This window comes from Sodiomyces alkalinus, assembly GCF_003711515.1.
Source record: "Sodiomyces alkalinus F11 unplaced genomic scaffold SODALscaffold_11, whole genome shotgun sequence".
Taxonomy (NCBI): domain Eukaryota; kingdom Fungi; phylum Ascomycota; class Sordariomycetes; order Glomerellales; family Plectosphaerellaceae; genus Sodiomyces; species Sodiomyces alkalinus.
In genome coordinates, this window is record NW_021167089.1 from 669,643 (window position 1) to 695,622 (window position 25,980).

General features: G+C 52.6%; 12 protein-coding genes across 12 annotated transcripts; 6 read left to right on the forward strand and 6 right to left on the reverse strand.

Annotated features, from left to right (window-relative positions):
- Positions 1-180: 180 nt before the first annotated feature.
- SODALDRAFT_284255 (Molybdopterin biosynthesis MoaE) lies at positions 181-771 on the reverse strand (the record flags this gene model as incomplete). The annotated part of the gene is made up of 1 exon (XM_028608455.1): positions 181-771. One exon carries the CDS (start codon positions 769-771, stop codon positions 181-183), a length of 591 nt encoding a protein of 196 aa, XP_028463218.1.
- A 196-nt stretch (positions 772-967) lies between these two features.
- Positions 968-2,669, reverse strand: SODALDRAFT_65459 (hypothetical protein). The gene is made up of 4 exons (XM_028615556.1): positions 2,463-2,669; positions 2,287-2,402; positions 1,560-2,236; positions 968-1,455 (listed from the first exon to the last, which is right to left on the reverse strand). The coding sequence occupies exons 1-4, from the start codon at positions 2,528-2,530 to the stop codon at positions 1,291-1,293; spliced, it is 1,026 nt and encodes a 341-aa protein (XP_028463219.1). The 5' UTR covers positions 2,531-2,669; the 3' UTR covers positions 968-1,290.
- Positions 2,670-3,058: 389 nt separating this feature from the next.
- Positions 3,059-3,641, reverse strand: SODALDRAFT_283992 (ribosomal protein S14p/S29e; the record flags this gene model as incomplete). The annotated part of the gene is made up of 3 exons (XM_028608439.1): positions 3,059-3,121; positions 3,223-3,394; positions 3,532-3,641. The coding sequence occupies 3 exons, from the start codon at positions 3,639-3,641 to the stop codon at positions 3,059-3,061; spliced, it is 345 nt and encodes a 114-aa protein (XP_028463220.1).
- An 841-nt stretch (positions 3,642-4,482) lies between these two features.
- On the forward strand, positions 4,483-7,396 carry SODALDRAFT_353116 (hypothetical protein; the record flags this gene model as incomplete). The annotated part of the gene is made up of 6 exons (XM_028613629.1): positions 4,483-5,083; positions 5,138-5,348; positions 5,411-5,949; positions 6,012-6,364; positions 6,484-6,822; positions 6,867-7,396. The coding sequence occupies exons 1-6, from the start codon at positions 4,860-4,862 to the stop codon at positions 7,394-7,396; spliced, it is 2,196 nt and encodes a 731-aa protein (XP_028463221.1). The 5' UTR covers positions 4,483-4,859.
- A 979-nt stretch (positions 7,397-8,375) lies between these two features.
- SODALDRAFT_284129 (hypothetical protein) lies at positions 8,376-9,474 on the reverse strand (the record flags this gene model as incomplete). Its single annotated transcript, XM_028608447.1, has 2 exons — positions 8,376-8,847; positions 8,903-9,474. The coding sequence occupies 2 exons, from the start codon at positions 9,472-9,474 to the stop codon at positions 8,376-8,378; spliced, it is 1,044 nt and encodes a 347-aa protein (XP_028463222.1).
- Positions 9,475-9,723: 249 nt separating this feature from the next.
- On the forward strand, positions 9,724-11,093 carry SODALDRAFT_363245 (hypothetical protein; the record flags this gene model as incomplete). The annotated part of the gene is made up of 8 exons (XM_028614543.1): positions 9,724-9,795; positions 9,862-9,920; positions 10,012-10,072; positions 10,142-10,227; positions 10,367-10,466; positions 10,573-10,648; positions 10,747-10,840; positions 10,886-11,093. The coding sequence occupies 8 exons, from the start codon at positions 9,724-9,726 to the stop codon at positions 11,091-11,093; spliced, it is 756 nt and encodes a 251-aa protein (XP_028463223.1).
- On the forward strand, positions 10,949-12,418 carry SODALDRAFT_328760 (hypothetical protein). Its single transcript, XM_028610770.1, has one exon. The coding sequence runs from the start codon at positions 11,223-11,225 to the stop codon at positions 12,117-12,119; it is 897 nt and encodes a 298-aa protein (XP_028463224.1). The 5' UTR covers positions 10,949-11,222; the 3' UTR covers positions 12,120-12,418.
- SODALDRAFT_65589 (hypothetical protein) lies at positions 12,228-13,152 on the reverse strand. The gene is made up of 2 exons (XM_028615558.1): positions 12,555-13,152; positions 12,228-12,422 (listed from the first exon to the last, which is right to left on the reverse strand). The coding sequence occupies exons 1-2, from the start codon at positions 13,063-13,065 to the stop codon at positions 12,337-12,339; spliced, it is 597 nt and encodes a 198-aa protein (XP_028463225.1). The 5' UTR covers positions 13,066-13,152; the 3' UTR covers positions 12,228-12,336.
- Positions 13,153-13,892: 740 nt separating this feature from the next.
- On the forward strand, positions 13,893-17,272 carry SODALDRAFT_346357 (hypothetical protein; the record flags this gene model as incomplete). Its single annotated transcript, XM_028613251.1, has 3 exons — positions 13,893-14,151; positions 14,212-14,479; positions 17,045-17,272. The coding sequence occupies exons 1-3, from the start codon at positions 14,078-14,080 to the stop codon at positions 17,270-17,272; spliced, it is 570 nt and encodes a 189-aa protein (XP_028463226.1). The 5' UTR covers positions 13,893-14,077.
- Positions 17,273-22,058: 4,786 nt separating this feature from the next.
- Positions 22,059-23,408, forward strand: SODALDRAFT_337428 (kinase-like protein; the record flags this gene model as incomplete). The annotated part of the gene is made up of 3 exons (XM_028612685.1): positions 22,059-22,073; positions 22,445-23,212; positions 23,316-23,408. The coding sequence occupies 3 exons, from the start codon at positions 22,059-22,061 to the stop codon at positions 23,406-23,408; spliced, it is 876 nt and encodes a 291-aa protein (XP_028463227.1).
- Positions 23,270-24,474, forward strand: SODALDRAFT_65686 (hypothetical protein). The gene is made up of 2 exons (XM_028615559.1): positions 23,270-23,950; positions 24,004-24,474. Exons 1-2 carry the CDS (start codon positions 23,510-23,512, stop codon positions 24,307-24,309), a joined length of 747 nt encoding a protein of 248 aa, XP_028463228.1. The 5' UTR covers positions 23,270-23,509; the 3' UTR covers positions 24,310-24,474.
- A 172-nt stretch (positions 24,475-24,646) lies between these two features.
- Positions 24,647-25,176, reverse strand: SODALDRAFT_328765 (hypothetical protein). The gene has a single exon (XM_028610771.1). The coding sequence runs from the start codon at positions 25,095-25,097 to the stop codon at positions 24,840-24,842; it is 258 nt and encodes an 85-aa protein (XP_028463229.1). The 5' UTR covers positions 25,098-25,176; the 3' UTR covers positions 24,647-24,839.
- Positions 25,177-25,980: the final 804 nt, after the last annotated feature.

Below are 25,980 nucleotides of genomic sequence, written 5' to 3' on the forward strand. Positions count from 1 at the left end.
TATTCCATCACCGCTTTATGTCTCAAATCCACCACCCTCTTCCATCATTATGGTCATCGCCGTCGCCGTCGCCATTGCCATCATCATCATCATCATCATCATCATCATCATCATCATCATCATCATCATCATTATGGCCATCTGTCCAATCATCCCCCCTCCCCCTTTCCCACCCAACTACTAAGCACCCTCGACACCACCATCTTTGCCTTCACCATCATCAACACGCACCCCGACAGCCCCATCGCGGTTCGCCCTCCAAACGCCACCCCCATCCTCAAACTCCTCAAACTTCCACACCTCGACATTGGCCTTGACATCCTCCAACACCTCCTCCCCCGCGCGCCAGGCAGGACCCCTATGAGCGGCCGCGACGGCGATGAGCACGCTCTCCTCACCGACGGGGACGTCGCCCAGGCGATGGGCGACAGCGACGCCGAGCAGGTCGTGGGCGTCGCGGGCGCGCTCGGCGACGGAGAGCATGGTGCGCAGCGCGAGGGGCACGTAGGACTCGTAGCGCAGGGAGCGCACGCGGCGGCCGGCGAAGTGGGCGCGCGTCGTCCCTGCGAAGAGGACCAGCGCGCCAGCCTCGGGGCTGCGGACGGCGTCGAGGGCCCAGGTCGAGGAGAGAGGGGCGTGGGTTAGGAGGATGGTTGTTTGTGGGGCGGTGAGGGTCCAGGGGCCTTCCCCTCCTTCCACGTCGCTTCTGCTTTCGATTTCAGTTTGGGTTGGAGGTGTTTGGGTTTCTGGTTCATCTTGTGTTGTGGCCATGGCGAGAAGAGCTTTGAGGGGGGGGGGGGACGGCAGAGCGAAGATGTGGTCTTTTTTCTTTTTTTTTTCTTCCTTTTTCTTTCTTTTTAAAGTGGCTTTAGGGCTTTTAGTCTTTGAGATCCTTCCTCGGAGTTCAATCTCAGGCGCGATTAGCAACGACGATGAGGCCTTTCGAGTTGGTGATTTTGGATGAGATATAAAAGCCGCCTGTTCGATGCCGATGTCGATGACGGATGAAGGAAGCGTGAGCTAACGCGAAGACAAGTGGTACCAGGTGGAGATAGGTGGCAATAAGTGCCCGATCATTTTATCCATTCGTAGGTCCCCAAATCAATCAAATCGTCGACGGGATGGAAGATGATCAAACGGATAGAAAAACGATGCCACTACACCGATGATGTCGAGAATCCCTTCATTCGCAGAGAGTCTGGCATTTATCCAGGGAATGAATGCTGTAAAGTATCTTCTTCGTAAACCCCCCTTGACGACCCGGACCCCCTCGTCAAAATTCACCCCTATCTATCCCTGACGTGCCATCTCCTCGAGCCAGCCTAGAATAAAAGGACGAGCCTTGATCAGGATGCACTCGGCGTACAAGTTCTCGCCGGAACTAAAGGTGTCGGGGGCACTACCGGCGATAGGAGTCCCTAAGGGATCGTCCGACAAAACGTAACGCCGAGCACGCTGAGCATCCACAGTCAGCACCATGTTGCTTTAACCGCGGTTCCCCTTCATGGATGATGGATCCAGATAGGAGGATAGGGGGCAGGGGCCACATATGCGCGTACCTTTTCCAGAAAGCGCTTAAGCTCCTCACTACGGATTTCCTTTGGAAGCAAAACCACCTCCAGAAGAGAGAGTGTATTGATACGATGACCCCACTGTGTCCAGATTTCCTCCCGATCGAGAAGTTTCACCAGCATGTCAGAAGGATCCCCGATGGCAATCAAGTCAATACATGCCTCGCTCGAAGCGAGGGCAGGCAGCACCTGGCGCAGAATAGACTCCATATGGTTCTCGGGCGTCTCGCTGCCGGGGATGCGGTTGGCGACAGTGATGCGACGGCCGGTGTGGGCCATACTGGCGAGGGGCATGTCGGCGACGGCGGCGAGGGTCAGAGCCGTGCGACCCTCGGGCCACCAGAAGACACCGCCGACATTCGCGAGGACGACACCCGGAGCTCGCGGGTCGTCGGCGGACGACTGCTGCGCTTGCAGGTCGCGGACGACGGAGACCATGGTGCCTTTGTTGATGCCGCCGCGTCCATTGGCGACGCGGAGCGCGAGGTTGCCGAGGTTTTGGTGGGGCTCGCCGAAAATGACGACGACACGGCTCTTCTCCTTCAGATTCTGGCTCGCAAAGATGGGAACGTGGGGCTGTGACTCGTCCGTGGTGCCTAGTGGCAGGAGTACTTTCTCCAGGCCCTCCTTCTCCAGACGGTGGAATACAATGTTCTGGATGGCTTCTAGTGGGATGTTAGTCGTCCATGACAAGGAATCTAGAATCTATACGCACGGTTGAAATGGAAGCGCTGGCGGTAGTTGATCCGCTGGTTCTTGTCTATGAAAAAATGAAAGTACCTGTCCGGGTCGGCGATAGACCGAATTTCGTCATCCTCGTTGATGAAATACCTGTCATTCCGTGTCAGCCAGGACGCAGAGATGTTTGGAAGGGAGATGGATCCGACTTGCCCGAGATCCTTGAGGTTTGACGGGTAGACAGGGTCCTTGGGAAGACCCGACCAGAGACGACGGTACATCGTGCAGACAGACGACGGCAAGAGAAAGTTAATCAGAAGAATCCAAAGTTGATGGGAAAGAAGAGAGAAAGAAGCTTGTCTCTTCTGACAAATTCTGGGCTGGCCGAGGTAGCAGGATAGAGGTGCCCAGTAAAACGTATCTGATGGCACCTTGGTAGATGAAGTAGGCGCCTATCTTAGTTACCTTAGGCAGGAACAAGAGGCTGCCCGTGATGCATAATCACTCCCCAACCAAGATCGCAACTTCCCCCGGTTTGACGCTTGCCTCTCCTTCAACCTATGACAACAATATTGCGCCTTGCCTTTGCCGACAAAGACGCCCAAGTCCAGGGATCTCACAGATGTGTCCAGCACACGAGCAGCAGCAGCATCCCGAAAATGGAAGTTTGTTTCTTCGGCAAACGATATCATGCGCAGTGGCCCATGGGACAAAGATTTGTCGTCAAAAATTTCGTATATTTGTACAATCGTAAAGTGTTGCAGACAATCGAACCTTGCCATCGTCTCGGTCCGAGCCGCCAACGCCGCCTACCAACTGGCCTTCTTCACGCCCGGCAGGTTACCCTCTATCGCTTGCATTCGGAAGTTGTACTGTTGCCGCCACTGTCAGTTACTGTATCCTTCAACCCAACAACGTCCGGTCCAGAACAAAACGCCCTTGATCGATTGCCGCCCGAAGAAACGCGACGTACCCTTGTCATTTTGAAGTCTCGGAACACGCCGCGGCTCTTGCCACCAAGGATGCACCGGTTCCGGATTTGTGACGGCCTTGTGTAGCAATGCATTTGCGACAGCTGGAGCTGGGCTTCGGCCCGTACGCGCGGAGGGAGGGTTGTGTTGCGGATGATGTAGCGGAGCGCTTGCCTGCAACGTGGAGGGTTGACGTCTCTGTCAGCTCTTCCGTCCTGATTCCTCCACTGCATTGTCTCATGAAGACTTGAGAATAGAGGCAAAGGGGTCGGGCGGGAGGGAGATGGCCGGGGCCTTCCGGGTTCACGTACCTTTCTGTCTCGAAGGCCTCGAAAGCCTTGCGCTTGGTGTGGTCGCGGATCGTTCCAATCTTGACGAAGCAGCCCAGAGTGAGCTTCTTCGCCCGTTGAAACATCGACATCTTGCCCGTGTTGTTGGTGGTGAGATGCGGTGCTGAGGACGGGAGCGAAACGGTCCAATTCGTGAAGCTTTCTTTGTGTCCAAATCCAATTGCTCACCGAAACTCGGATTAACGATCACGGACCGTGTTTTCTCCGATGTGGAAGTGAGTGTACCTTTGGTGGTGGGGGTCATTACTAATCATTCTCGACGACAGAAGCAAGACCATGGTTCCAAAAGGTACCCTTTTTTTAAAAAAAGAAAAAAAAAAAAGAAAAAAAAACCACAACTCCAACGATATGCGCGTGATATTCGGGAATACGAGAGGTATCGCGAGGGCCTGTCGGCAGTCTCAAAGTTCACGAGGGAGTCCATCGCGCGGAAGCTTTACGAGGTCCTACTGCTTGGAAATCATACTGTCGACGAGATCTATGCGGCCGTCGAACTGGCAAGATAGAAAGGGACGGTTATACAGCTGCTGGGCCCTCCAAGAAATGCCGAATCATCAAGAGATCACAATGTCCAGATGGAGGTTGATGCCTGCACGGAATAACTCAAATGGTTAGGACTAATAAGGTACGGACGGATATGATTAGGCCCCGTTCGACAATTTCATCAACTTAGTAAATCCCACTAAGTTAGCGAAAAAATGCATAACTTATAACCCACCGATAGCATAAGAACCCCTTTTATATAATATTTTCAGTGTAACTGCATTTTTTATATATTCCTCCGTTATCCCCCTATTATCTAGGTACTACGCTAAGCAGGGGCCTATTAGCTCGAGGATTTTACTCCTAAAATCGAGAAGCCGCTGATGGGGCCACCGAATCGGGCGGACTCTGCCGCCATTCTCACAGGCCTCATCAGCGCGTGTCGGGTCTTGTCTCGGTGCAGGCCAGGTACTGAGTACTTCCAGTGGGACTGTGCGGGCCCTGTGACAGTTGCGTCTGTCAGGGGGCCCACAGCCAGGCATCCGCTCAGCGAAGGAAGGCATGGCTGGTCCAGGAGCCGGGCTTCTTGAGCCCTCTTTTCGCGTTTGTCCAAACGCCTCTTTTGGCTCTTTCCAACAATGAGCTGTCCCTTCATCGTCTTACCTGGGCGATAATGCGCCATAAAAGGCGGCAGCGCCTTCTACGGCGTTCGCCATGCTTCGATCGGTCGGTCGCTCCCATTCTTTCGCCGCAATCCTTCCTCACTTTCGCATCGCCGCCCTTCGACAGCTCGACCTCGAACCACTATGCCATATGACGCGGGCGCGAACGGCGCTCTCGACAATCATGTCGATTTTCTTGCCCAGATCGCTCAAGAATCCCAAGGGAAACGACAAAAACGGCCTGCCCCGCTTTCCGCCGAAGAGCACGCTGAGAATCGAAAGCGACTCGAACGAGCGACCTTCGTCAAGCCCGTCTACGCGGATGAAACCCAGATTAATGTGGCTGGTCTTCTGAAGAAATGGCAGCGGTACGTGAACCTGTCCCTTCTCTCCTCGGATGTCTCTCTAACGGGGAATGTAAGATACTGCCGCGAGAATAACGTGGGCGATTGGGAGGCCACACTGAAGACCTTGCGGCGAGCGACGATTATGGATTTCTTCCTCTTCGTCCGCAGCAACTACACCATCAAATCATGGGGCACCTCGCATGTGTACATTCGCCAGTTTCAACAGCTGTACACTTCGGTGACGGGTCGCTTCCTGGACCGGAACGATGCCAAGGAGGTTTACAAGGTGCGGCCATCTGAACTGGATTCCTGTATCAGGACAGGACGATACTAACGTGTTTCATACAGTACCACCGACAAGTCCTGATTCCTCGGTTCGATCTCCGCGCACCCAATATTGACGGCAAGCCAGTCGTAAGCGCGCCCGATTTGCAGGTCCTCCTGGCGTTCAATATCGCCTATGATACGAAGATCTTCCCAAGCGAGCGGCATCGCATCCAGCTCGCCTGCTGCTACAAGATGATGTCCTATACCGGAGCGAGGCCTGCCGAGCTCGTTCACAACGAGAGAGCGAAGCCCAAGAACAAGGTGTTCAAAACGCTCTTCGGCTCCAAGATCGTATCTCTGGATGCCACCGACCATGGGAAGATCGAGGACGAGGCTGGAGACGATACGGACGACGAAAGCAAGACGGACGACGCCGCAGCGGAGTGTCGGCGATTGGACGAGCTTCTGTCGTCCGAGACAAAAGGCCGCGGGCGCCCAAAGGCGCTCTGTTACGAGGATATACGTTTGATGATTGTCCGTCATCCGGTAACGGGAAAGGCCATTCCTGCCATGGCCATCAAGTTCGTTCATCACAAGGGATCGGACAACAAGCCTAAACCGTGAGTGCTGGCCACCCAGATCCGCGACGACGTATACACTACTCCATGCTGATCTTAACCAGAACGATCTTTTACTTCACACCGACCAAGAAGCTGGTTTTCTGTCTCGTCAGCGACATCATCGCGCTCGCGCTCCACGATCGCGCCTTTGACGCTCCAAGCTTGACAAGCGCCGGCCGGGTATTGGGGACCAAGATCTCGGCATCCATGTCATGCATACCTCTACGGTGGAAGAAGTCCATGCTCAAGATACCAATCTTACGGCGCTTTGGCTGCAATGGAGTTCTCTCCCACGACGAGCCCATGCCCTACGCCAAGCTGCGAGACGACATGGGACAGCAGAGTGAAGATGCCGGGTTTGAAATCCGGTGGACGCCAAGGTTTTGCCGCAGAGGCGCAGCTAACGCTGCCAACGGTACGTACGCTGTGGAACAAGCACCGAGGCGTATATTCATTTACCTGCTGAGACTAATATGATGAAAAGGAGCCGCACCAGATGCTGTTCGGGACCAGATGATGCGACACGACCCCAAGTTCGCCACATTTCACGATGCGACCTAAATCAGATGGTCGACTTCGATATGCAGAACACGTTTCTCCAAGAAGAGACGGAAACTCGGCTGTACAAGCTATTCGCGCATGTCAGCCTGACACGCGACCCTAGGGCAAAACGCGACATGGTGCCTGCCAAAGTCTGGGCGAATCTGCCGCCAGAGCCCGAGATCGAGAAGCTGCACGAACGGCGGGCCGCACTGAAACGAGGACAATACCGCATCCAAGGCCGGGCAGAGGAGCAAGAGATACGAATGCTGACCGAGCAGATACGGCTCAACAGAAAAAGCATGAGGACCACATTGCGAAGCGATACCGAGAGTACTACTTTTATAACCGGCCGACCTGGGACATTGAGAGACGAGCACGCGGTGAGCTGGAGGAAGAAGAGTACGAGGAGCCTCAGATCGAGCTCGACATCCCCGAACGCGCCCGACTTGCCGAAATCTGGTGTCACCAGCCGGAACATTGGACAGATAACGAGATCGCCCGTCATCGCATCGAGCAGATTGATCAGATGGTATTGTTGTGCGACAAGAGAGAGACGCGTCGTCGTGGTCGCCAACGACGTCAATTAAACTTGTCTACCAAACGAGACTCACCGAGTATATCCCCCGCACCCGAAGCCGATCCGTTTCCGCTCTTGATGGATGCGGGACAGTGTCCTGACTGCATCGGCGATGGTCGGCTTTCGAAAGAGGAGCGGACTTTCCGGTTTTGTCGCCCGGCGATCCGGAATGAGCACTTTGACGACCAGCACTTGAAAGCGCGCGAGCTTGCGCAGCGTCGCGGCGAAGCAATCCGCTGCGAGCACCCCAAGTGCGTAGACGTAAAGTTACATTCCCTGGATCACTTCCGGAACCATGTGAGGACGGTTCACAATGTCGCGCTTTGAACCGCAGACCAGGCAGGTACGCGTAGGCGCAAGAAAGCGAAGCACCGTTCAATGGCTCGGGATCTGGGATAGGAGAAGCGATCGGTTCTTCTCTAGTGTACTGTATGCTTGGTGTGTTAGACAATTGCAACATCTCTATCCCTACAAAGAAGGGCGCCAGTCTTACTTCAACATATCAACATGCCCCCCCCCCCCCCCCCCCCCCCCCCCAAAAAAGACGAGCACATTACTAGTTCTTCGGGGGCCTTGTGTCAAGACAGTCCGATGTGGTATTTAACGGTCTTCTTCTCGGATTGCATCAGTCGCCCAATTGCGTTTGCCGCCATTCAAAACGTTCTTCAGAAAAACTTCTATCATAGGCCTGTGAACGTTTCTTGAAGTTTTCTTCGGCCCATTCTTGTTTGTTGATGTTCCTATCTATTCAAATGATCAATATCAAACGAAGCGTGTGTGATGTGCTCGTACGTACCCGGGTGATAGAGCAACTTTTCTTCAGATGCCCCCGTTTTACATCGTCGAAGCTAGCGTCTGCGTTGACCTGAGCAATGATTAGCAATGCAGCCGGGACCAGGGGCTATTGCGCACGTACATCAAGCCATCCGTATCAATCCAAGTCTTCCGGCATGTTGCTCGTGGGATGGACGCGGTGTTCGTTGTGCCTCGCGAAAGTCGGAGTCTTTTAAGAACCAGTGGAGCGCAGTCCCCATGGGGACTGCGCTCACTCAGTGACCCCAAAGACGCTGCGGGTGGTGGACCCGACCAAGTCGCTCATGGCGCCGCGGTGGGCCACAGGCCTGTGACGGAGCTTAGGACTTTGTTGGCGGGCTGGCTCAGATGCAATGGAGCCAGCCAGCAAAATCTCGGGTCATTCAGGAAGCGCGAAGGAATGATTGACCGTACGATATTAGAGGCACCATCCGCGACCGAGAGCCTGGTCAAGCCACGCGCAAAACATCGTCTCATTCAGTAACGAGAAGCTCTACACTTCTGACGCGAGATATGTAGGTACCAAATCTGGTTTCAACTCCACCCCTTGGATGTTGTCGAGTACCCTATTCATTTCCCGAGATACGCGATCAAGCATTGTCCGTAATGGGCATTCAGACCCGGCGCTGCATTGGTGACGACAGGCGCTGGCTGCCGTCCCAAACTGTGCTGCCAGAGTTGCAGCTGCGGAGTCCCGAAATCGTGTGACAGACGGCCATAAGTTATTCTGCCGGAGTAGGATAAAATACTCTGCCACGCGCGATTGGCTTGTGCAGTACACTTTGTGAATTTCGGAAGTTCCACATGGGTGGCATTTCTTAGCGGTCTCCGGATGCTTTCTGCCGCATTGGTCACAGACCCGGCCCGCCATCTCGTAGCCCCTCAATGAGCCTTCGAGCATTTCCTCACCGGAATGCATTATGCCCTGTAGGCGATCGAGCAATAGGCGGACTGACTGGATTATCCTACCTAATTGGTAGTCAGCCTTCGGCGTGCGCCGCCGATGTTTTGGGGGTGCACATACTGTGGAGCTCAGTAGCCATCAGCGCTGTCACGTCTTGCTCTTGCCACAGCGAGGCAGTAACGATATCGACATGGCGGATCGCCAGGGCAGAAATGCGCCTGAAATGCTTTGCATCTTCGAAGAAAAACGCCGCGGAGAGCAGAAAGCCAATATCGTACGCTTTTGGAACCTTTTCCGAATCCAACCAAAGGTGGAGCCAGGGCCTCAGAGCGTTGGTGCATTGATATTTGTTACAATGAAGCGCAATTGCTGCAAGCTTCTCGGGTTTCATCGTAGTGTATTCTGTGCCGTTCCGAAAGTGCAGCAGCGATAAAATCGCTTCCATGGCTTCGGAGTCATCCTCTTCCAATTCGATCCTGGGGAAGGTACCCGCCTTGGTTTCGAGACCTTCCTTGAAATTTGATTCGAAAAGTACACGAAAGTAACTGGATGCGAGTGCGAGAACCGGGGAAGAAACAACAAATTGTATGCTTGTTGAGCCCTTCTTGTCGGGGAATGCGAGGGTGACGTTTCCGCTTGGATCTAAGCAGACGCATCGATGATTCTCTGTCGTCTGTTGTTCGTCCATTGTAGCAAGTATTGTGATAATGTGTGCGGTCCCAGAAAAGCTGCATGTGCGAACACCTGTGATTTAATAGTAGTACCCGGGCCACTATTATATTCGGAGTGTTGACGCTGCGGCTGAAACCCAGCTTACACTTATGGGTCTTTGACTAACGACGTAAAGCGAGTTGCAAGATTCGCGCCAGACCGGCCGAGGCGATGTAGGCTCAACCTTATCCATACTTGGAAGGCCCGATGTCTGTCGCAAACATCTATGCCACTGCCTGCTGACATTGACTTGAGCCCGGCCGTGTACACTGGTAGTCATATGGGCTTTTCAGCACTGGTGCATAGCGCTGAATGGGGCACTGTTTTACAATGAGACACATCACGTCGACCGTGGAGCTCTTAGAGCGACAGCATGTGCTACAGCCGTCTGGAAGGAGATACTGGCCAATTCAAGAACCGTAGGTCTGTTCTCCTATTTCAATTTGTCGTCCATCTGAATGGCTGACTCACGGCGATTAGCTACTTGATGCCCTGGCCCTCGGACGCTTTGCAGGCTTCGCGAGGAAAACAAAGCAGCCGAGTCGCCTCTTCCGTTAGATTTCAGCATTTGCGTTGTACGTAGCTCTCCGCAAAAACTCTCCGGCGGCACTTGTTCAATTCCGGCGCACTAACCATCCACGCAGCAGTACATTCCCATAGTAAACGAGAACTATAAGGCTTTCTTGCCAAGCTTCGGGATGCTCGGGACTGATCTGTTCAATGCCATCGAGTGAGGGGCCTTCAACCGGTTTATTTTAAACAACATATTGCATGATCAATCATTCGTGTCGTCATCTCTTAAAGTATTTGATTTCGAACGTATTATGCTTCTTCGCGCACGCCTGGTCCTGTGGCAAATGGATATGGAGCGGATTCCGGCAGCAATGCCACAAGGAGACACGCTCTGGCGAAACGTGCAGCCTGCTCAGGCACTTGCAAGATCCACAGTTGCTCGAGAAGCACCTATGCGTTGATGATCACTAGCAGGCATCGTCTCTCCTGCTATCTTTCTCACGTCCAAACAATCACTAGCCGGAGCTAGCCAGCTGATCAACTCGCGGTTGACGGTCCACAGCTCCTGAACATGGCTAAGAAGGTGCTGGCGATGGCGACGGCGATGGCACTCAACCCTTCCACCCGTGTCGAAACAAGTCGGCGATTTAGGACGTCGATGTATCGTTATCTTCGTTGGTAGATGGCCTTAGCTGTGATGGGCGTTGTGATGGCACTCATGCGGGGAAGTGCTTAGCTGAATATGGCACTCCGCCAAGGCCAGCTCTCAATTATGAGAGAACCCCTGTTACTCGCTGCGTCCCCACAAGGCAACAGTCAATCACCATTTTGTGACATCCCCTGGTGTCATAAGCCGAGTTGCAGGTCGACTGCAGGACACCATCACCTTCGTCGACGCAAAGCAGGGCAGTGACTCCTCACGACGTAAAGCATTCTTACCCTGTCATAATTCCTGTCACTTGGTCTGCCTTTGCTGCAACAACCACACCCAATTTTGAGAGCTGCATCCAGACAGCAATCCTCGACATGTTGGTCAAGATCATTGCAGTCTCTTTCCGAAGACGCAATGGCCGAGGCCATTAGGATACGTTGGAGTATAAAGAGGGAGTCGGAAGCAGATGATGTCGATTACGGGGTTGAACAACGTCTTCTGCGTGCTATCTAGCCACGCACTCATACGTACTATTGTATTCCTCGTCATTCACGTCAACCATGTCGCACTCATCCGGCCGTGAAGGGTGGTGCAAATCGTGCCCGCATGCCATGGACAAACACAAGAAAGAATATTGCTCTGCCTGTCGGGGCTATGTCCAAATATGCATGTGCCTTAACCACGAAGGCGGAGATCCGATATACAAGATATGCTTTGGCAAATGCAAATGCCGATTCCCAACAACCGCCTACGGCGCCAGTTTGACCTGGCTAGCAGCCTATCAGTACCGACCTGACCACGAGGCGTACATTCCGGCGCTCCATCCTGACTACACCATTGAAGAAGACACAACCGAAATTTCCAACGCAGACCCCAGCAACCTCGATTTTGACTACGAACAGCTGGGAACTGACCCTGGACTCGATATCGAAGAATCTTCAGCCGCAGTAGCTGGGCCCAATGCCTTAAGACAACAACCGGAGAGCCCAGATCCTCTGTCGTATACCGGGCAGTCACCAACCAGTCTCGAAAAGGCAATGGGAAGTATGAGCATTGGTGTGCACGGCGAACGATCAGAGAGTCCGGATCCTCTCGTGATGCCAGGGCCAAGTGCTTGGAACGGTCCGACCGAAGTGAAACCGGTGGCAGCATACGGCGGCATTGCTTTCCAAAGCGGGGATACGTGGTTTCACACCAGCCCAGAGCAATGGCTTTGGCTAGGTGGCTGCTGGATGTTTTTCGACTCTGATCGACAGTTCAATTGCCAGGCACTTCCAGTCACAGGACCGAAAGTCAAGGGAAAAGGCAAAGAGAAAAAGGCGGAGAAAGACAACATTGAGGTGAACCCTGTTGCAGCATACGGCCGTATTGCATTCCAATACCACATGTGGCAAATGGCAACATACTCAGAAAGAGCAATGGCACAAGAAGCATGGCCGATTTCTATTCACCGATGAATGGGACCAGACTTACTCATGCAAGACTTTACCAAAGGCAGAAGGAGGAGAGGGGTCAGAGAGAACGGACAAGGGAAAGGCGGCTGATCTGATTCAGGATCGGGGTGGAAGGAATGAGAGGAAAAGACGAGAACACGGGCGCTGACGATGTAGTGCTTAAGGAGTTTTCCTTTGTCACTTTCGTTTATTGGATGTCTTTTTGGCTATCGCAGCCCTTCTATTGCCATCCAAACCAGCGCTTTAGCCATGAGTGGCGCTGCGATCGCAAGGCATTTATCAGAGTCATGTCTCTATCTCCGTTGGCTTCCCTTTTCGAGTTGATCAGCATATTCAATGTGGCTGTTTTTGAAGGCTTCCGCCTGAAATCAACCTCCTCATCCCCAAGACAAGTTGCGCAGAGCAACAAGTCATCCGTGACATCGTCTACATACGTACCTACGTCATGTCTATACCCCTTTTGCACGTCGTTCCCGTCTTTGGTCCACCAAATCCAGTCAACGTACTCTAGCGAATACTCCAGTTCAAGTTGTGGCCAAAGCTCACTTTCGACGTTCTTCATTGGAACGGAGCCGAATGGCCGCCATGCTGAATATGTCCAACCAGGATCCTGGCGCAAGAAAAGATAGCGGTGCCGTAGCTGGTCCGCTCTAGAGATGATCCTGCTCTCCGACGATTGACTTTCTGTGTGGTGGACATCGGTTGGGACCGAGTCATCCAAATAGGATTGCGCAGATCCCGTCCAAGCTGCGACGGTTGTATCCGGTGTTGATAAGCATGGAAAATTGGCGCGTTCCTGCAATGTGCATAGATAGCTATGTATTCGGTCGAAAATGGCGACGTCGTCGCCTAGCAACATGAGCCCGAGCCACCACGGTGCAACGCGAGGTCGGCGGAGGGCGAAGAGCTTCACCAGGGTAAATTTGTGCTCGCTCTGTAGCAGAGGCATGATTGTCTTTAGTATAGAAGCGAGCCAAGGGCTGACATGATTGCAGTGGATGTCGGGCTGCCAGAAGATGCTCCAGACAATAGACGCTCCTCGTACTCCCAAACAGACTCGGGCATTGGAGGAGTGCCAACAAGCCGTATTTTCTCTTTGGCGTGGAAACGAGCCCCTTTGCTGTCATGGTCCTCGGTCTTTGGCCCCACTATGAGAGCCCAGTGGTATCTGCGACTGTCAGAAGAAGAAGAAGGAAGCGCTGATATGCAGTGACTCACGTATCCTCGAGCCCCGGCATAGTTGGTGTCCCTCCACGAGCATACAACGCCACGCACAGACGATCTTTGTGGGAAGGCATTGCTCGGGATGGTCAAGAGAGAATGAAGTTGAAGTGCCATCATTTCTCGCCCGAAGGGCAAGAATTTATTCACAACGGCGGCAAGCTTGCTAGGCATATTCGACGATGACTTATATTCCTAGCTCATGACATCTCATCAGGAACACATGCAAAAGCTGCCACGTCATCGCCTCAAGCAAAGAGCGGCCACGTCCGCGGGCCGCTCCCGGTTGGCCACCTGATCAACGCCGCACGATAAGAAGCCAACGGCTAGGTGTTGATGCATGTCGGCGAATAATTAATGTCACATTTCCGACCAACCACCAACGCGACGACCCTGGTTCACGACCAATTGGGTTGCTCAGATGTCTGAAACTTTGCCCGCCTGCATTTGCGCGACCCCTCAACTCTCGGTCACTACTACGGGGCCCTCCGGCAGATATTATGCCACAGAAGATCGAATCGATTAGCAGCACGTCGACCGTACAATAAAATCATATATAAATCCGCAATGCCTGCCTTTGAGGTTGCCTTTCTTTCGCGTTGTCCCGCATCGCCCTCAAGTCGCTCTCCACTTAAACCCTTACGATATCCACCAACCTCTAGCTTCCAACTTGCACCGGCAAACCAAACACTCCCCTACCCCTCTCTCTCAGCTAAACCGCAACATCCGCGCCGCCCACCATGGCCTACGCCACTTGCAACAAGGACCCGCCCGAGGTGACCCTCAAACACTGCGCCAGGTGCAAGAACGCCCAGTACTGTTCGCAGGAATGTTGAAAAGCAGACTGGAAGTCTCATAAGAAGGTCTGCGCTAGTTCCGGGGCCAGCAGCCCGCCCAAGGGCCTCGATCAGCCTATCACCAAGCCCTTCACCTGCCTCGAGAACGGCACCTGGCTCCACGACCGCTCCGAAATGGACGTATACCGCCTCCTCATTGACGTCTTTCGCATACGCATCGAGGACAACTATACGCACGGGACCCACACCGAAGGCACTATTATGGCCGGCGAGCCCCATTCCCTCCAGGGCTTCCGCGACTTTATCCCTTTAACTGGTAAATTACATCACAGTACAAGCAGTGATGTGAGTGGGGCGGCAGAATGTTGACGACGAATAGAATTCATCCAGAAGGTGGTCCCAGACCCGATTTTTAGTGGTGAAAAACATCCCAACAGTGCTGAGATCTGCATATCGGCACCTGGCAAGTGGAGCAATAGGACCTGGTGCGTCGGCTCGCTCTGGGGCTCGGCTGGCTGCTGCCCCTATTCCCTGAAATAGGGGCAAGTGGTGACCTCTTGAAGCTATTCGCAGTGAGCCCGGCGCAGCCGTAACAGGCTCTCGGGGAGCCCCCTAACTGCCTGACGTGCTGCTCGATAGGGACGTGCTTAGAGCCAGCCCTGGGTGGCGGAAAGTGGCGCCCTGCTCGTCGCTTGCTGGCGCCGGTGGGGTGATGCTAAGTGAACAGCTCCTTGTACAGCCTCGTCATCCAGTGGCTCCTATAGGGGCTTGATTCCCAGGAAATCAGGTGGTCGAAATCCCGTTGCAGAATGAAGGTATTCGCTAGAGTGACGTCCAGCAGAAACCCATACATTAGGGGTTGCCAGGGGCCACGTCGGCAGCGGTGGTCCTAGCCCAGGTTGGCTCTCAGCTGGTCAGCCACGTCGACCCCCCCCCCCTTTTCTATATTATATAAGGTTGCGAATGCTGGGTGATCCAGGTCACGCTCGGGGTAGTAGTGAGCCTGGGTTCGGGGCTGGGTTCGGGGCTGGCTCGGGCTAGGAGTCGGGGGCTTATAGGGGTCTTTAGTAGGTGGCTGGCTTGCTTCAGTGGGTGGCTCGTCGGGGTCTTTAGTGGGTGGCTGGCTCGGGGCTCTAGGTAGGGCCTGGCTCGGGCCCGGGGACCGGGCTCGGAAGGGCTCTCTGGCTGTCTTGGAGCATATTGCTAACTTCTTCGGAAGCCGGCGACGCACCCTAAATTAGGGCTTAGAGCCCGTATAATATATGCTGAGGAAGAGTATAGGGGATAGGTCCTTCTATAGGAACTCTCTTACCAGGCTATAGGGGGTGGTTAAGAGCTCCAGGGAGCCCTAGGGGGCTCTATCGCCCCTATTAGCAGCCCGCTACTAAACCAGGGCTTTGCTAACCCCGGCGTTAGAGCGGTATATACCTATCACGGCGATGTCTTTACTTCTCAGGGCAATATATAGGGGTAGGCTAGTAAAGAGATTATCAAGGATAACGTGGTAGTATAGCCGCTATAGGCTCCTTAGTAAGTGCCTTATAAGATATATCACTACCCTCTATATAGGGTTTATGGTGGCCTTAGGGGGGGGCTAGGGTCGGGAGTAAGGCTCGGGTCAGGAGCTAGGCTAAGCAGTCAGGCTAGGCTAAGTAGTAGAGCTAGGCTAGGCTTAGGGCTGGGCTCGGGCTCGGGTATACCTAGTAGTAGGTCTTATATCGATAACCGGGCCTAAGCCACGCTAGTAAAAATACTAGGCTAGTAGATAACTACTATTAGCTAAAGCCTATATCTTAAAGCCTATAGGGGTAGGCTTGGCTAGTATACTAGTAGTTAGTATTATATATATTACGTGGGAAGAGGGGGGGGCTCTTACTTAGTATAGTAGTGGTGTCCTTGGATCTTCCTATATACCGCTCTATACCTTTATCGACGGTAATAGTCTAAGATAGGTACTAGAAGCGCCTAGAAGTGCGTTAAAGATATTTAGAAAAGTCGTGAATACGGGAAAAAGTGGCTATAGAAGACTTCTTAGGCACTGCTTCGTTATTCTATATCCTAAAGCGGCGATACAGGGCCTAAAACCGGTCTAGGCTTATCCACTTCGTAAAGGGGTGGGTGGTAGGGTAGTTAGCTAACTAGGCCTAGTACGCCTCGAAGCCTGCTATTCTAACAACTCTTATATATACTAGGATACCTAGAAACAGGTAGATTTCGTCGCTGTTAGTAGGTACCCAAGCATCCTAGCATCGGGTAGGCTCGGGCTTAAAGCTGTTAGTGAAGGTAACCTAAGCGTCGACGTGCTAGGGCGTGTAGAATTCCTTAAATAGGAGGCTAGGCGAGTTAGGCAGCTAGTCGATAGCGTAGGCAGCTTAGAAGGGCTCGAATTTAAGTGGGTGGAAGCAGGGCTCTTGGGGCTCGGGATGGGGCTTAGTAACTGGGCGTCGTGTGCCCGGGTCGCCTTGCTCGGCGAAGCTCCCTTTAATTAAGCCGCTGGCTCGCTGTATCTTGGAAATGCTGAAAGTGCTGATTTTAGGCTATATAACGGTCTAAAAATCAGTTAGTTAAATATAGACGACGATAGTGAAATGGGGTGGTTTTTTCGTGGCTAGGAATAGCTTTATTTCGGAGCTTGCTGTTATTGTTGCTGTTAGGTGGGCTGGGCTGGGCTGATAACTGGCAACTAACGTTAGTAGGGCCGATCCCAACGCTTCTATTAGCTCTTATCGGCTCTTATCAGGCCCGATACGGTAGGCGGTAAGGTGGGTGGGGTATAAGGGCCTTGTACTATGATATAATTTACCAGTTAAAGGGATAAAGCACTTCAACAACCGCCGTAAGCTGCTGCCTCGGTGGTGATCGCCTGAGCACTAGGCAAAGTACGAGAACCTCGGTATAACTAATACGTAGGATAATTGGCATAACCTATACTGCTATATCGAGAAGAGCGATGTCGTTGAACACTACGGCGATCCCCAGTTTCCTATGCAGTTGCGCCAGTTTGCCGAGGCGCTGTACGGCAACTCGCCCGGTGGTATAGATGGCACGGCTGTGCGGACGTTGATGGTGCAGGTGGAGAGTGGACTTAAGCAGGGGCACATCTCCTTGTTGGATACAAGCGGCATGGTCAGGCGTTGACGTAGTTTTACATTGCGACTCATTGTGATGGAAGGTACATGTACTGTACGAACAAATAGGTATGGCGGGTAACATTGTCATCGTGACTGGCCTGCTTTACTACGTACTGTCATCAACAACCTCGATTAGTATTTGGAAAGGAAGCCAGCCACTTTTGATGAAAAACTGTATTCCGGCAACGCATTCAGTGCAGCACTACGTCCGACATCATGCCGCGCATTCAAATGACCCAGTAAGTTGTCCCCGGCGGCGAAATAGAAAATCATGGTCGTGTGTCGTAATGAAGGGGAAGAAAAGGACAAGTTTCCAGTTCTCCTTGCGACCAACGAGCGGCTACATCACCCACAAAGCGACTGAAGAAAAGCGCCCTTCTGCATCGTGTGCTGATTTCTCTGCCATTCCCTTTTCTACCCAGGTATCCCCGCAAGCTGCTTGCATAGGGCTTTGGACGCAGTGTAGCACTGTCCAAGTCGATCAGCATGACCCGGCCGCGTTCTTCGTTCCGTCAACGATTGCCGTCACGCGAGTCGTGGTAGTTGACGCCTCGGCCCACACAGCCTGCAACGAGCGCTGGACTCCCGCCGCCTGACACACCCGCTTTCGCCACCTTCTCCCCAGCCCGGATAGCTGTTGGCCGTAATACACCCTTGCGCTAGTGACAGCGGTTACCGTACCGTTTGTGGGCTGTGAGTGGATTCCAGTGTCGAATCGTGGTCGCGTTGGAGCTGGCGTTGGGTGCGTTTGTGGAAACGACGACTGGTCACACTTGACAGGATGAAATGACACAGGTTAGGCTGTCAGCGCCTCTGGAGGGCGGCAGCACAGTCCCCACGGGGACTCTGCTCTCGTGCCCTTTGCGCTCTTACGTCCTGGTCATTGCACGGCAATGATGACAGCCTGGCCCCTTGTCCTTTGTAGGACACTGACCCATGGGCGGGGTGCCAGTTGGCGGTTAGCGGGGCAGGACTCCGTTTGCCATCCTTTCGGGCAGAGTCGTCAGCAACGTATTGTACGAAGTTTCGAGTTCGGCGCCTACTGCATGCTGACCCCACTTGACGCCCCCTCCAATACGCAGTCAACCCGAAGCAACGCAAAACCACATCCTCCCAATACCAAGGCCTTGGCTTTTACCGGGAGTTCGTACTAGACCTGAGAAAGGCTAAGCTGCGCATATTTGTTGCTACGCGCCGTCAAAGGCATCAGGACGAGCTATATGCGTACCGGGGACTAGTCGCAGATGTGATAAGCACGTGGGACCAGCCAGCGTATATGCTGGTTTTGTAGGTTGCACTAGGGCCTTAAAAAAGTCCGATATTCTAAAAATAGAGTCGATTACGTCTATTGTGAGCGCTATAGTACTATTCTTATCTAGTTAATCTATTTTCCTTATACAAAACTATATAAGTATAATAGTCACTTTCTTGTAAGTTTTTCCTTCAGGACGACTATACTGTCTAATAGCTCTATACTAGGCAATATTCTCGGTGCAAATCTAATAACACCCGTCCACGAAGTCTACTATAGGCGGCTCTTCCGGATATCGATCTAGGTGCGCCTTCTAGAACTATATCAATTGTAATAATCTCTTCGGTGGTTGTCTCGGAGCTATACACTTCTAACAGAATTTCATTCGGGATTAGGTAATCTAAGGCGTAGGCAAACTTCTAAAAGCGAAGCATTTAGTCGCTTCTTAGCTTCCGCCTCTTATACTACCTTTAATTATAGCCTATTAAAGCGCGAACGTAGCCCCTAATCGAACCTCTATAAAAAGCAAGGCGTATAGAAATTCCACAAACCGTAAAGCATTCGGATTCTCTCCGGCGGGAAAGATCGCAAGCCGGGGAATCGATTGCTATGCATAATTTGCAGATGTGACTTCTTAGTCGGCATTTTGGGTCAAGGTTCCGAAATACTTTAGTCGCGGCGCGACCCGTTCCTAGCGCGGTAGTGTCTTCCCCTTATATTAACGCGACTATACAACGCTGATTGGAATAGCCAATGCCCCATCGTTCCGCTTAAGTCAAATCGATGAGAGATGCGTTAAGTAATAAACGTCGTTTTATTATAACACTCGCCGCAACAATCGAATCTAGAGATGCTGTGTACTGAAGTTCCTCGTCCAATAGCTCGTTTGGATCCTGACGCTGACGGCATTGTCATGGCTGGGTGAAAGCTGCTACGGGCGGGACCTTGGCGTCCAGGAGATTTTTGGTCTCTGCGTCGACAAGGTGAGTGCTGTAGTGACCTATCACGGGGTAGGCTGACGGAGCGGGGTTGTTTTGTCACGTGTGGGTCTCTCCATTCAAATGGTGATCGTCTCGTCTGCCCACAAGAGAACCATCACCAAGTTCCACAACGCATAGTCGCCCAGATTCGCCGCCAACATGGCCGAAGCTTTCGGTGTTTCTCTTGCCGTTGTGACGGCTTCGATTGGAGCTACAAAATCGCTTATAAGCGCTGTGGAACGATTTAAAGGCCGCCATAGGACTATGATGCGGTTATAGGATCAGCTCAACGACCTTATCTCCGTCCTGGAAACACTGAAGGAGGCTACCTAATCGCAGTCGTAAATCGTGCTTCTTCTGAAGGGCCCCGTGGAGCGCTGTGAGCAGTTGTGCTGCGAGTTTGAGGGCGTATTAAAGGACTTCTCTGGCAAACTAAGAACTAGTCTCCTTGATTTCGCCAAGATAGAATTTAGGAAGGGCGATATTAATAAGTTCATGGATACCCTTTCTAGGTACAAGTCGACGATATCGGTCGGTATAGGAACCATTACACTATACATTAGTCGCATACGCATATTAGGGGCTAGCTAACATATTATTCGCAGGCAAGAGGCGACGGCCACGAAAGCCATCCTCGAATAGTTCGGCGAGATTGCCGAGTTAACGAATAATAAGCTTAGCGTCCAGTTATAACACATAAACGAAAAATTAAGCGGCCTTCCACCGACCGAGTTAGACAGCGTCGGAGAAGACCTTAAAAACGACAGAGCGATAACGGAGCATTGCATTCGCGTCTACGAAGATGCCCTGAAATATATCGCGTCGCTTTCCGATAGAGAACGACACCGGTATACCCGAGTTTTAGTAGACCATATTACCGACAATGAATCTACCGGCGAATATAATCCCCTCCGCACTTACAACTATACGCGCGAAGTTCTCGACGACACTCGCGATCGCATCGCGAAAGAAATTAGACGCTTACAAAAGCGGCTCGCTAATTCGCCGGATCGAGCCGGCGAGCAGGGTTAATTGCAGCGGGATATCTAGGCATTACAGGAGTGCTTAGAAGTATATAAGGTAGCACTTAGAGAAGTTAACAAACGGAAGATACATACCTACCCGGGTTTGGGGGGGTATAGGACAGAGCCCGATAACTGGTCAATCTGTCAACAGTCTTAGAACATCATGTCGACAGAAATTTCTCTGTCCTGGCTCTGGTCAGAGCAAAAGTCTCTGTCCGAGCTCTGACCTAGAAACCCCCACTCCCGGGTAGGTAGTTTCGGAGAGGTTTTTGTAGACGGTGACAGCGACCAAGTCGTCGTTACAACGGTGGCGGACCTGTTCGATGTACGTAAGGCGATCTCCAGGGGCAAGTCGACATAGCTTATCGGCTCAATGCTGGATGCCACCCTTGTCTAGGTATCCAACGATCGATATCATAGTCGTTTTGGAATTTGGGAGCGGTCTCAAGAGGAAGAGGACATGGCAACCTCGCATGTAGAGAGAAAGGGGCCACAGGCCCTGGGACATATCCACGGACTCGGCTCACCGTCCTGAGCAGTTTCGAACGAGGCAAAGAAGAGAATAACTCAAAGTCGCCCGGAGAAATGACCCGGGGATGGATGCAAATAGACTTGCTTTGTATGTGGATCTTCCTGCTACCGACGTCCTTGTGCCGTTGGCGGTGGGTACGTTCCCGCTACTTAGTTGTCCGCCATCCCTAGCGCGCCGCATTTTTACTTTCATCTAAGAGGGTAGAGGAGGACGAGCAGTGCACGCCGCGAAATTATACCTATAGGCAGATCTAAAGTCCATTGACAATAACCGGTTGGAATCCAAGCCTCAGGGCTCTGACTAGTCACTAACCTGCGAAGACCTCGATAACGTCTGCGACCACTAGCAAAATCCGTCCCGAATCAACGCCGCTCTAGCCAGGGACATGTGCAAAAGCTACCACGTCACCGTCTAAGGTAGAAATCGGCCAATACCGCGGGCCCCGAAAGCGTCGGTTGGAGAAGCCGTACGTCTTATCTTATAGGTCCTCTGCAGCTGTAAGGCAACCATTGATGGAAGAGCATAAATCAGTCACGCCCAATAGATAGCAGAGGTCACTTACCTTCCCCCTCTTCGTCCAGGCAGCACCGACTTAGCACACGAAGCCAATAGTCAATAGCCTGATCGGTGCTGTTGTGCTATAAGAAAAGGGACTACCTTTCCTTATCACAGCGTGATTCTGCTTTGCATCGTGTTTAGATCCTTAATCTGCTTCTAGCTTCGTCCCTGCTTCGTGCATACTTAGAAAGGTAAATAGGACATTCATCTTTTTCCTCCTCCGAGGACTTTATTGACCAGACGCCAATAGAATGTGCACCAACATCATAACCAAACCATTATTCCGGGTGTCCAGAATCATACAACACGTCGAGCACCGTCTTGATGAAATGCCTCGCCGCACAGAGCTCTGGAACCGTCTGTGCCAACCCCGCGACCTCGTATCTCGGTCGCAAGACGACACGCAATCAGTGTCCGAATCACCGCGACGAAGGATACAGCCAGCAATGAATATCAGGGATGTGAGGCCACAGCTTGGGATAGGGAGGAAATGCAGTAGATTACAGGCGTCTTGACGATAATTTATCATTACGATTCTCAAGACCATTCCACTCGCTGCTCCCCGGTAACATCTCACGCGAATTAACTTACACTAGCGGGCCGGTGGGCAGCTGGCAACCGTTATCGCCGGATAGCCCCACTCGCCATTAAAGTAACGGCCAATTGCTCTCCAACGCTCTTATCTCTAATGAATTCCAACACTCCTACCAACCTATCCCCTATTCCAGACATGTCCGCCATGCCCAGCGTCCACTCCCCCGAAGATGAATGCGGTCCCGCTAATAGCCATAGCCAGGTTAATACGACTGAGGACCAAGTGACCATCGACTAGAAGGGCGTTCTTATCGATATCGGATTAACGTCACTCGTCGAGCTGCTGCCCTCTGGCGACATTATCAAAACTGCCTGGCTAGGGCGCGATCGTGACGTGGAGCGCCGCGAAGAGCTCGCTCTCGAGTCCCGGATATACGACCTACTCGGCGAACATGCCTGTCTCGTCAAGAAGAAAGCTTGGGACGCCAGCGAGTCTACGTTGGTCTTAGAGTATATGCCGAACGGGACTCTGAAAGATTATCTCAGGGCATACCCAGAGGTGTCCGTCGAAACGCGACGACGATGGATTGAGCAGGCTGCCCAAGGCGTTCATCTTCTTCAAACCTTATCCATTATCCATTGCGACATTGGCCCGCACAATTTCCTATTAGATGCAGACCTGAACCTCAAGATCTCCGATTTCAGTGGCTCTTCGCTGCATGCATCGGGGACAAATACCCGCCCGGGGACTCGGTATACGGGCCCTGATTCGTATTGGACCGCGAAAAGGCCTCCGACGCCCGACGACGACTTTTTCGGACTCGGCTCGACTATCTATTTTATTATAACTGGGACCGCCCCTTTCGAGGAGATTCCCAGCCATGAAGTCGACAGGCGGTACCAGGCGCGCGAGTTCCCGGAGCTTACCGGAATCCAGTGTGCCGATGTAATCGCGAAATGCTGGCACCGAGAGATACGATCCGCCCAGGAGGTAGTCGACATGATCAAGACGCCGGGGCGCGGTCCCAGCTCCGGCACCTGCGATTCTGGCGTGATCAGCAACGGAGTCTTCGCCAATATCGGTCGCCTGAAGGCTTCGATAAATTGCCCGCGAGCAGTGCTTCTGGCGACTGTTGGATTCACCACAGCGACCCTTATGTATTTGGCAGCTATCAACCGGATACCTTTGGGTCTCAACAGAAGTCCTGGCCTGGCCTGGGTACCGTTCGAGCCGTGGTGGAGGGGACGACGATAGACTTTGACTTCAAGTTATCTCTTTACGCCTGGTTTGGAACAAAAGGGAGGGCGTTCGGTGGTCTCAGGCATCAACCAATGTTTTACGCAGACAGAAACCCACAAACTCATGCACTCGATTGAAGGAGGAAGGCCCACCAGATCAACAACATGGCCGTATAGGGCTGAGAGTAAAGACAAGTCTAAGGAACAGCTCAGGTATGAGTCGTTTCTCAAGTGCCAGGCTACTACAGACTCACCTACTCAGCCGAATCGCCAAGTCAAGGAATCAGGCTCGGCCCGTTTAATAAGGCGCAGTCACAGTATCCTCTTCCCCTCCCTCTCCAACTGTGCCCCAGAGTTCGAGTGCAACACCTGCGGCCGCGACTTTGGCAGCCACCAAGCCTTGAATCTACATATGGATGCGCTTGACCACGGGGTTGACCACGAATGTGACGATTGTTCCGATATATTTTCCGACGAGGAAGATCTGCGCGACCACGAGCTTAGCGAGCATTACTACTGCGACCCTTGCGATAAGTATTTCGGTGGCTGGAACGCCATCAACAATGTATGTCACCGTGATGCACAATGTGGAGTCAAGGGGCTGACAAGAAAGAATAGCATCGCAACAGCAATCGACATGCCAGTGACAAGGTGGCGTGCCTCTTTTGCGGCAAGGACTACGCTGCTGCTTCTGGCGCGACCCATTATGTGGAGCGTGGCTGCTGTCCGAAAGCGCCTGTTGATCGAATGGAGTTTTACGAAGCAGTTCGAAAACGCGACCCGACCGGGATTCTTACCAAAACGTTGTTGACGAGGCCGACCGGTGCGAACCACGTGGGATTCTATCAATCTACTAAGAAATGCTGGAATTCGGAAGCTAGCGTGTTTGAGTGCTACTTCTGCCACCGTCGCTTTAAAGCATAGAGATCCCTTGATCGGCATCTTAATTCCCTAGTGCACCAGCAAAGTCTTTATCATTGTCTGAATCCCAAGTGCCGCAAGGACTTTGGGACACTCGCAGCAGTTATGAGTCACCTCGGGAGCGAAAGCTGTGGTTTTATTCGCTTCCGGGCCGTCCAATAGATGTTCAACAGCGTCTTACAACCCGGCCGTATGATCACGTTTTGATTATTTGCGCCTCCGAGTTCGCGAGGTCGCTGTTGATTTGGATCCTCGATAAAGGGCTTCAGGTTATCAGCACGGCGACTCGAGATATAACAGTGAAGTACGAGACAGCTTTTCAGCCCGTGCCTATGGGGAGCCAACCAATTATTGTCAGTGTTTTGCGTTCAGCTAATAGTCCAAGCTTCCCTTTTTCGCATAGCACAAATCGGCAAAGATCAGCCGATAATGATGCTGTCCTAGGCCATGAGGTACATGTTGGGAAGATGAGAAGGGAGAAGGGTCTATGGGGAGGGGCAGGGAGGCCAACATTGAACAACCCCGTGCCAGGCTCATACGGTTCTATCCAAGGGCGCAGCGTTCACAAGTCTAGCAAGGACCTCCACCTTCGATGTGACGTAACATGGTCCCTTTGATTCGTGAGGGTAGCGTCTGTCTTTCCTGGAACGGCAGCGGCAAGGTTGATGGGGAGGAATAAGGGAGGGAAAATAGGGAGCTCGCGGGCGAGAGAGAGCTTTGGGGGGGAAAGCGGAAGCCAGCTGGCAGACGCCAACCCCCCAGAGAGGAGAACGATCGGGTAAGGACATCATAGCATGCCCATAGAGGGCAGCAACAATGCATGATCCACGGCCGGTCTGGCGTGTCGAGCTGCCTCGATGGACCAGGATCAAGGCTGTGCCGGGGCGGAGTAAGAGGGTGAAAATGCCTGGTGGCCGGGGTCACTTTCTTGTCGGCTGGGGCACACGGATAAACAAATACACAAAAGGTCACTTTGCCACAGCTTTCTTTAGAAGTCGCTTCCAGCGTTGTTCTGTTGGTGTCCGACTTGCAAGTGTCGTTTCCTGCGCCCAATTAAATTGGAGTAAACGCGAAGAACTTGTAGGTATGGCAGCCTATAAGGCCTATCATCATGACCTTCTTGCTCGATGTCTTTAAGTCGCTAGCTAAATTTGCAAGAGAAAAACATGTCTCCCAAGGGAAGCAAATTCCTCTGAGGTTGGCTAGGAACATGTGCCTATCAAGCAGCAGAACATGGTGGGCGGCTACGGATTTGTCCGTCGCTTTGTGTCCCTCCTCCCCCCTCCCCCCGAGTGGAATCCACGCTCGGAGCATTGCTAGGTATTTGGACCCCGTGACAATGCCGCTGTTCGTGGTCGGGTAGGCGGCGGCTTAGGCGATGGCGAGCGGCAGGTGGGCAAGATCGATCAGCCTGGTTAGCAGCGGGTACGCAATCAGGTGGGAGTTGCGGGGTAATTGGCAACAGCACTGGGTGCTTATGGTTTGGTCATGGCCCTGAAGTTGGGGCATTCTGTATGAGTTGCTTACTGAGAGATTTCACATTATGCGGGCGTTACTGACAGAGAAACCTCCTTGGTAGCGGCAGTAACGTCGCTGATCTGTTGGACAATATGATGGCTCCACCAGGGTCGCCAACCGACACCGCAGCTCTAATCACTAACACGCAATACAACT

Coding starts and splice junctions, on each gene's coding strand:
- SODALDRAFT_65459 (XM_028615556.1), bottom strand. CDS start 2,530: ATGTACCGTCGTCTCTGGTCGGGTCTTCCCAAGGACCCTGTCTACCCG. Junction 2,403..2,462: donor TCAAACCTCAAGGATCTCGG/GCAAGTCGGATC, acceptor ACGGAATGACAG/GTATTTCATCAACGAGGATG. Junction 2,237..2,286: donor CCAGCGCTTCCATTTCAACC/GTGCGTATAGAT, acceptor ACATCCCACTAG/AAGCCATCCAGAACATTGTA.
- SODALDRAFT_328760 (XM_028610770.1), top strand. CDS start 11,223: ATGTCGCACTCATCCGGCCGTGAAGGGTGGTGCAAATCGTGCCCGCAT.
- SODALDRAFT_65589 (XM_028615558.1), bottom strand. CDS start 13,065: ATGCCTCTGCTACAGAGCGAGCACAAATTTACCCTGGTGAAGCTCTTC. Junction 12,423..12,554: donor GGGGTATAGACATGACGTAG/GTACGTATGTAG, acceptor CGAAAAGGGAAG/CCAACGGAGATAGAGACATG.
- SODALDRAFT_65686 (XM_028615559.1), top strand. CDS start 23,510: ATGCACTCGATTGAAGGAGGAAGGCCCACCAGATCAACAACATGGCCG. Junction 23,951..24,003: donor GCTGGAACGCCATCAACAAT/GTATGTCACCGT, acceptor AAGAAAGAATAG/CATCGCAACAGCAATCGACA.
- SODALDRAFT_328765 (XM_028610771.1), bottom strand. CDS start 25,097: ATGATGTCCTTACCCGATCGTTCTCCTCTCTGGGGGGTTGGCGTCTGC.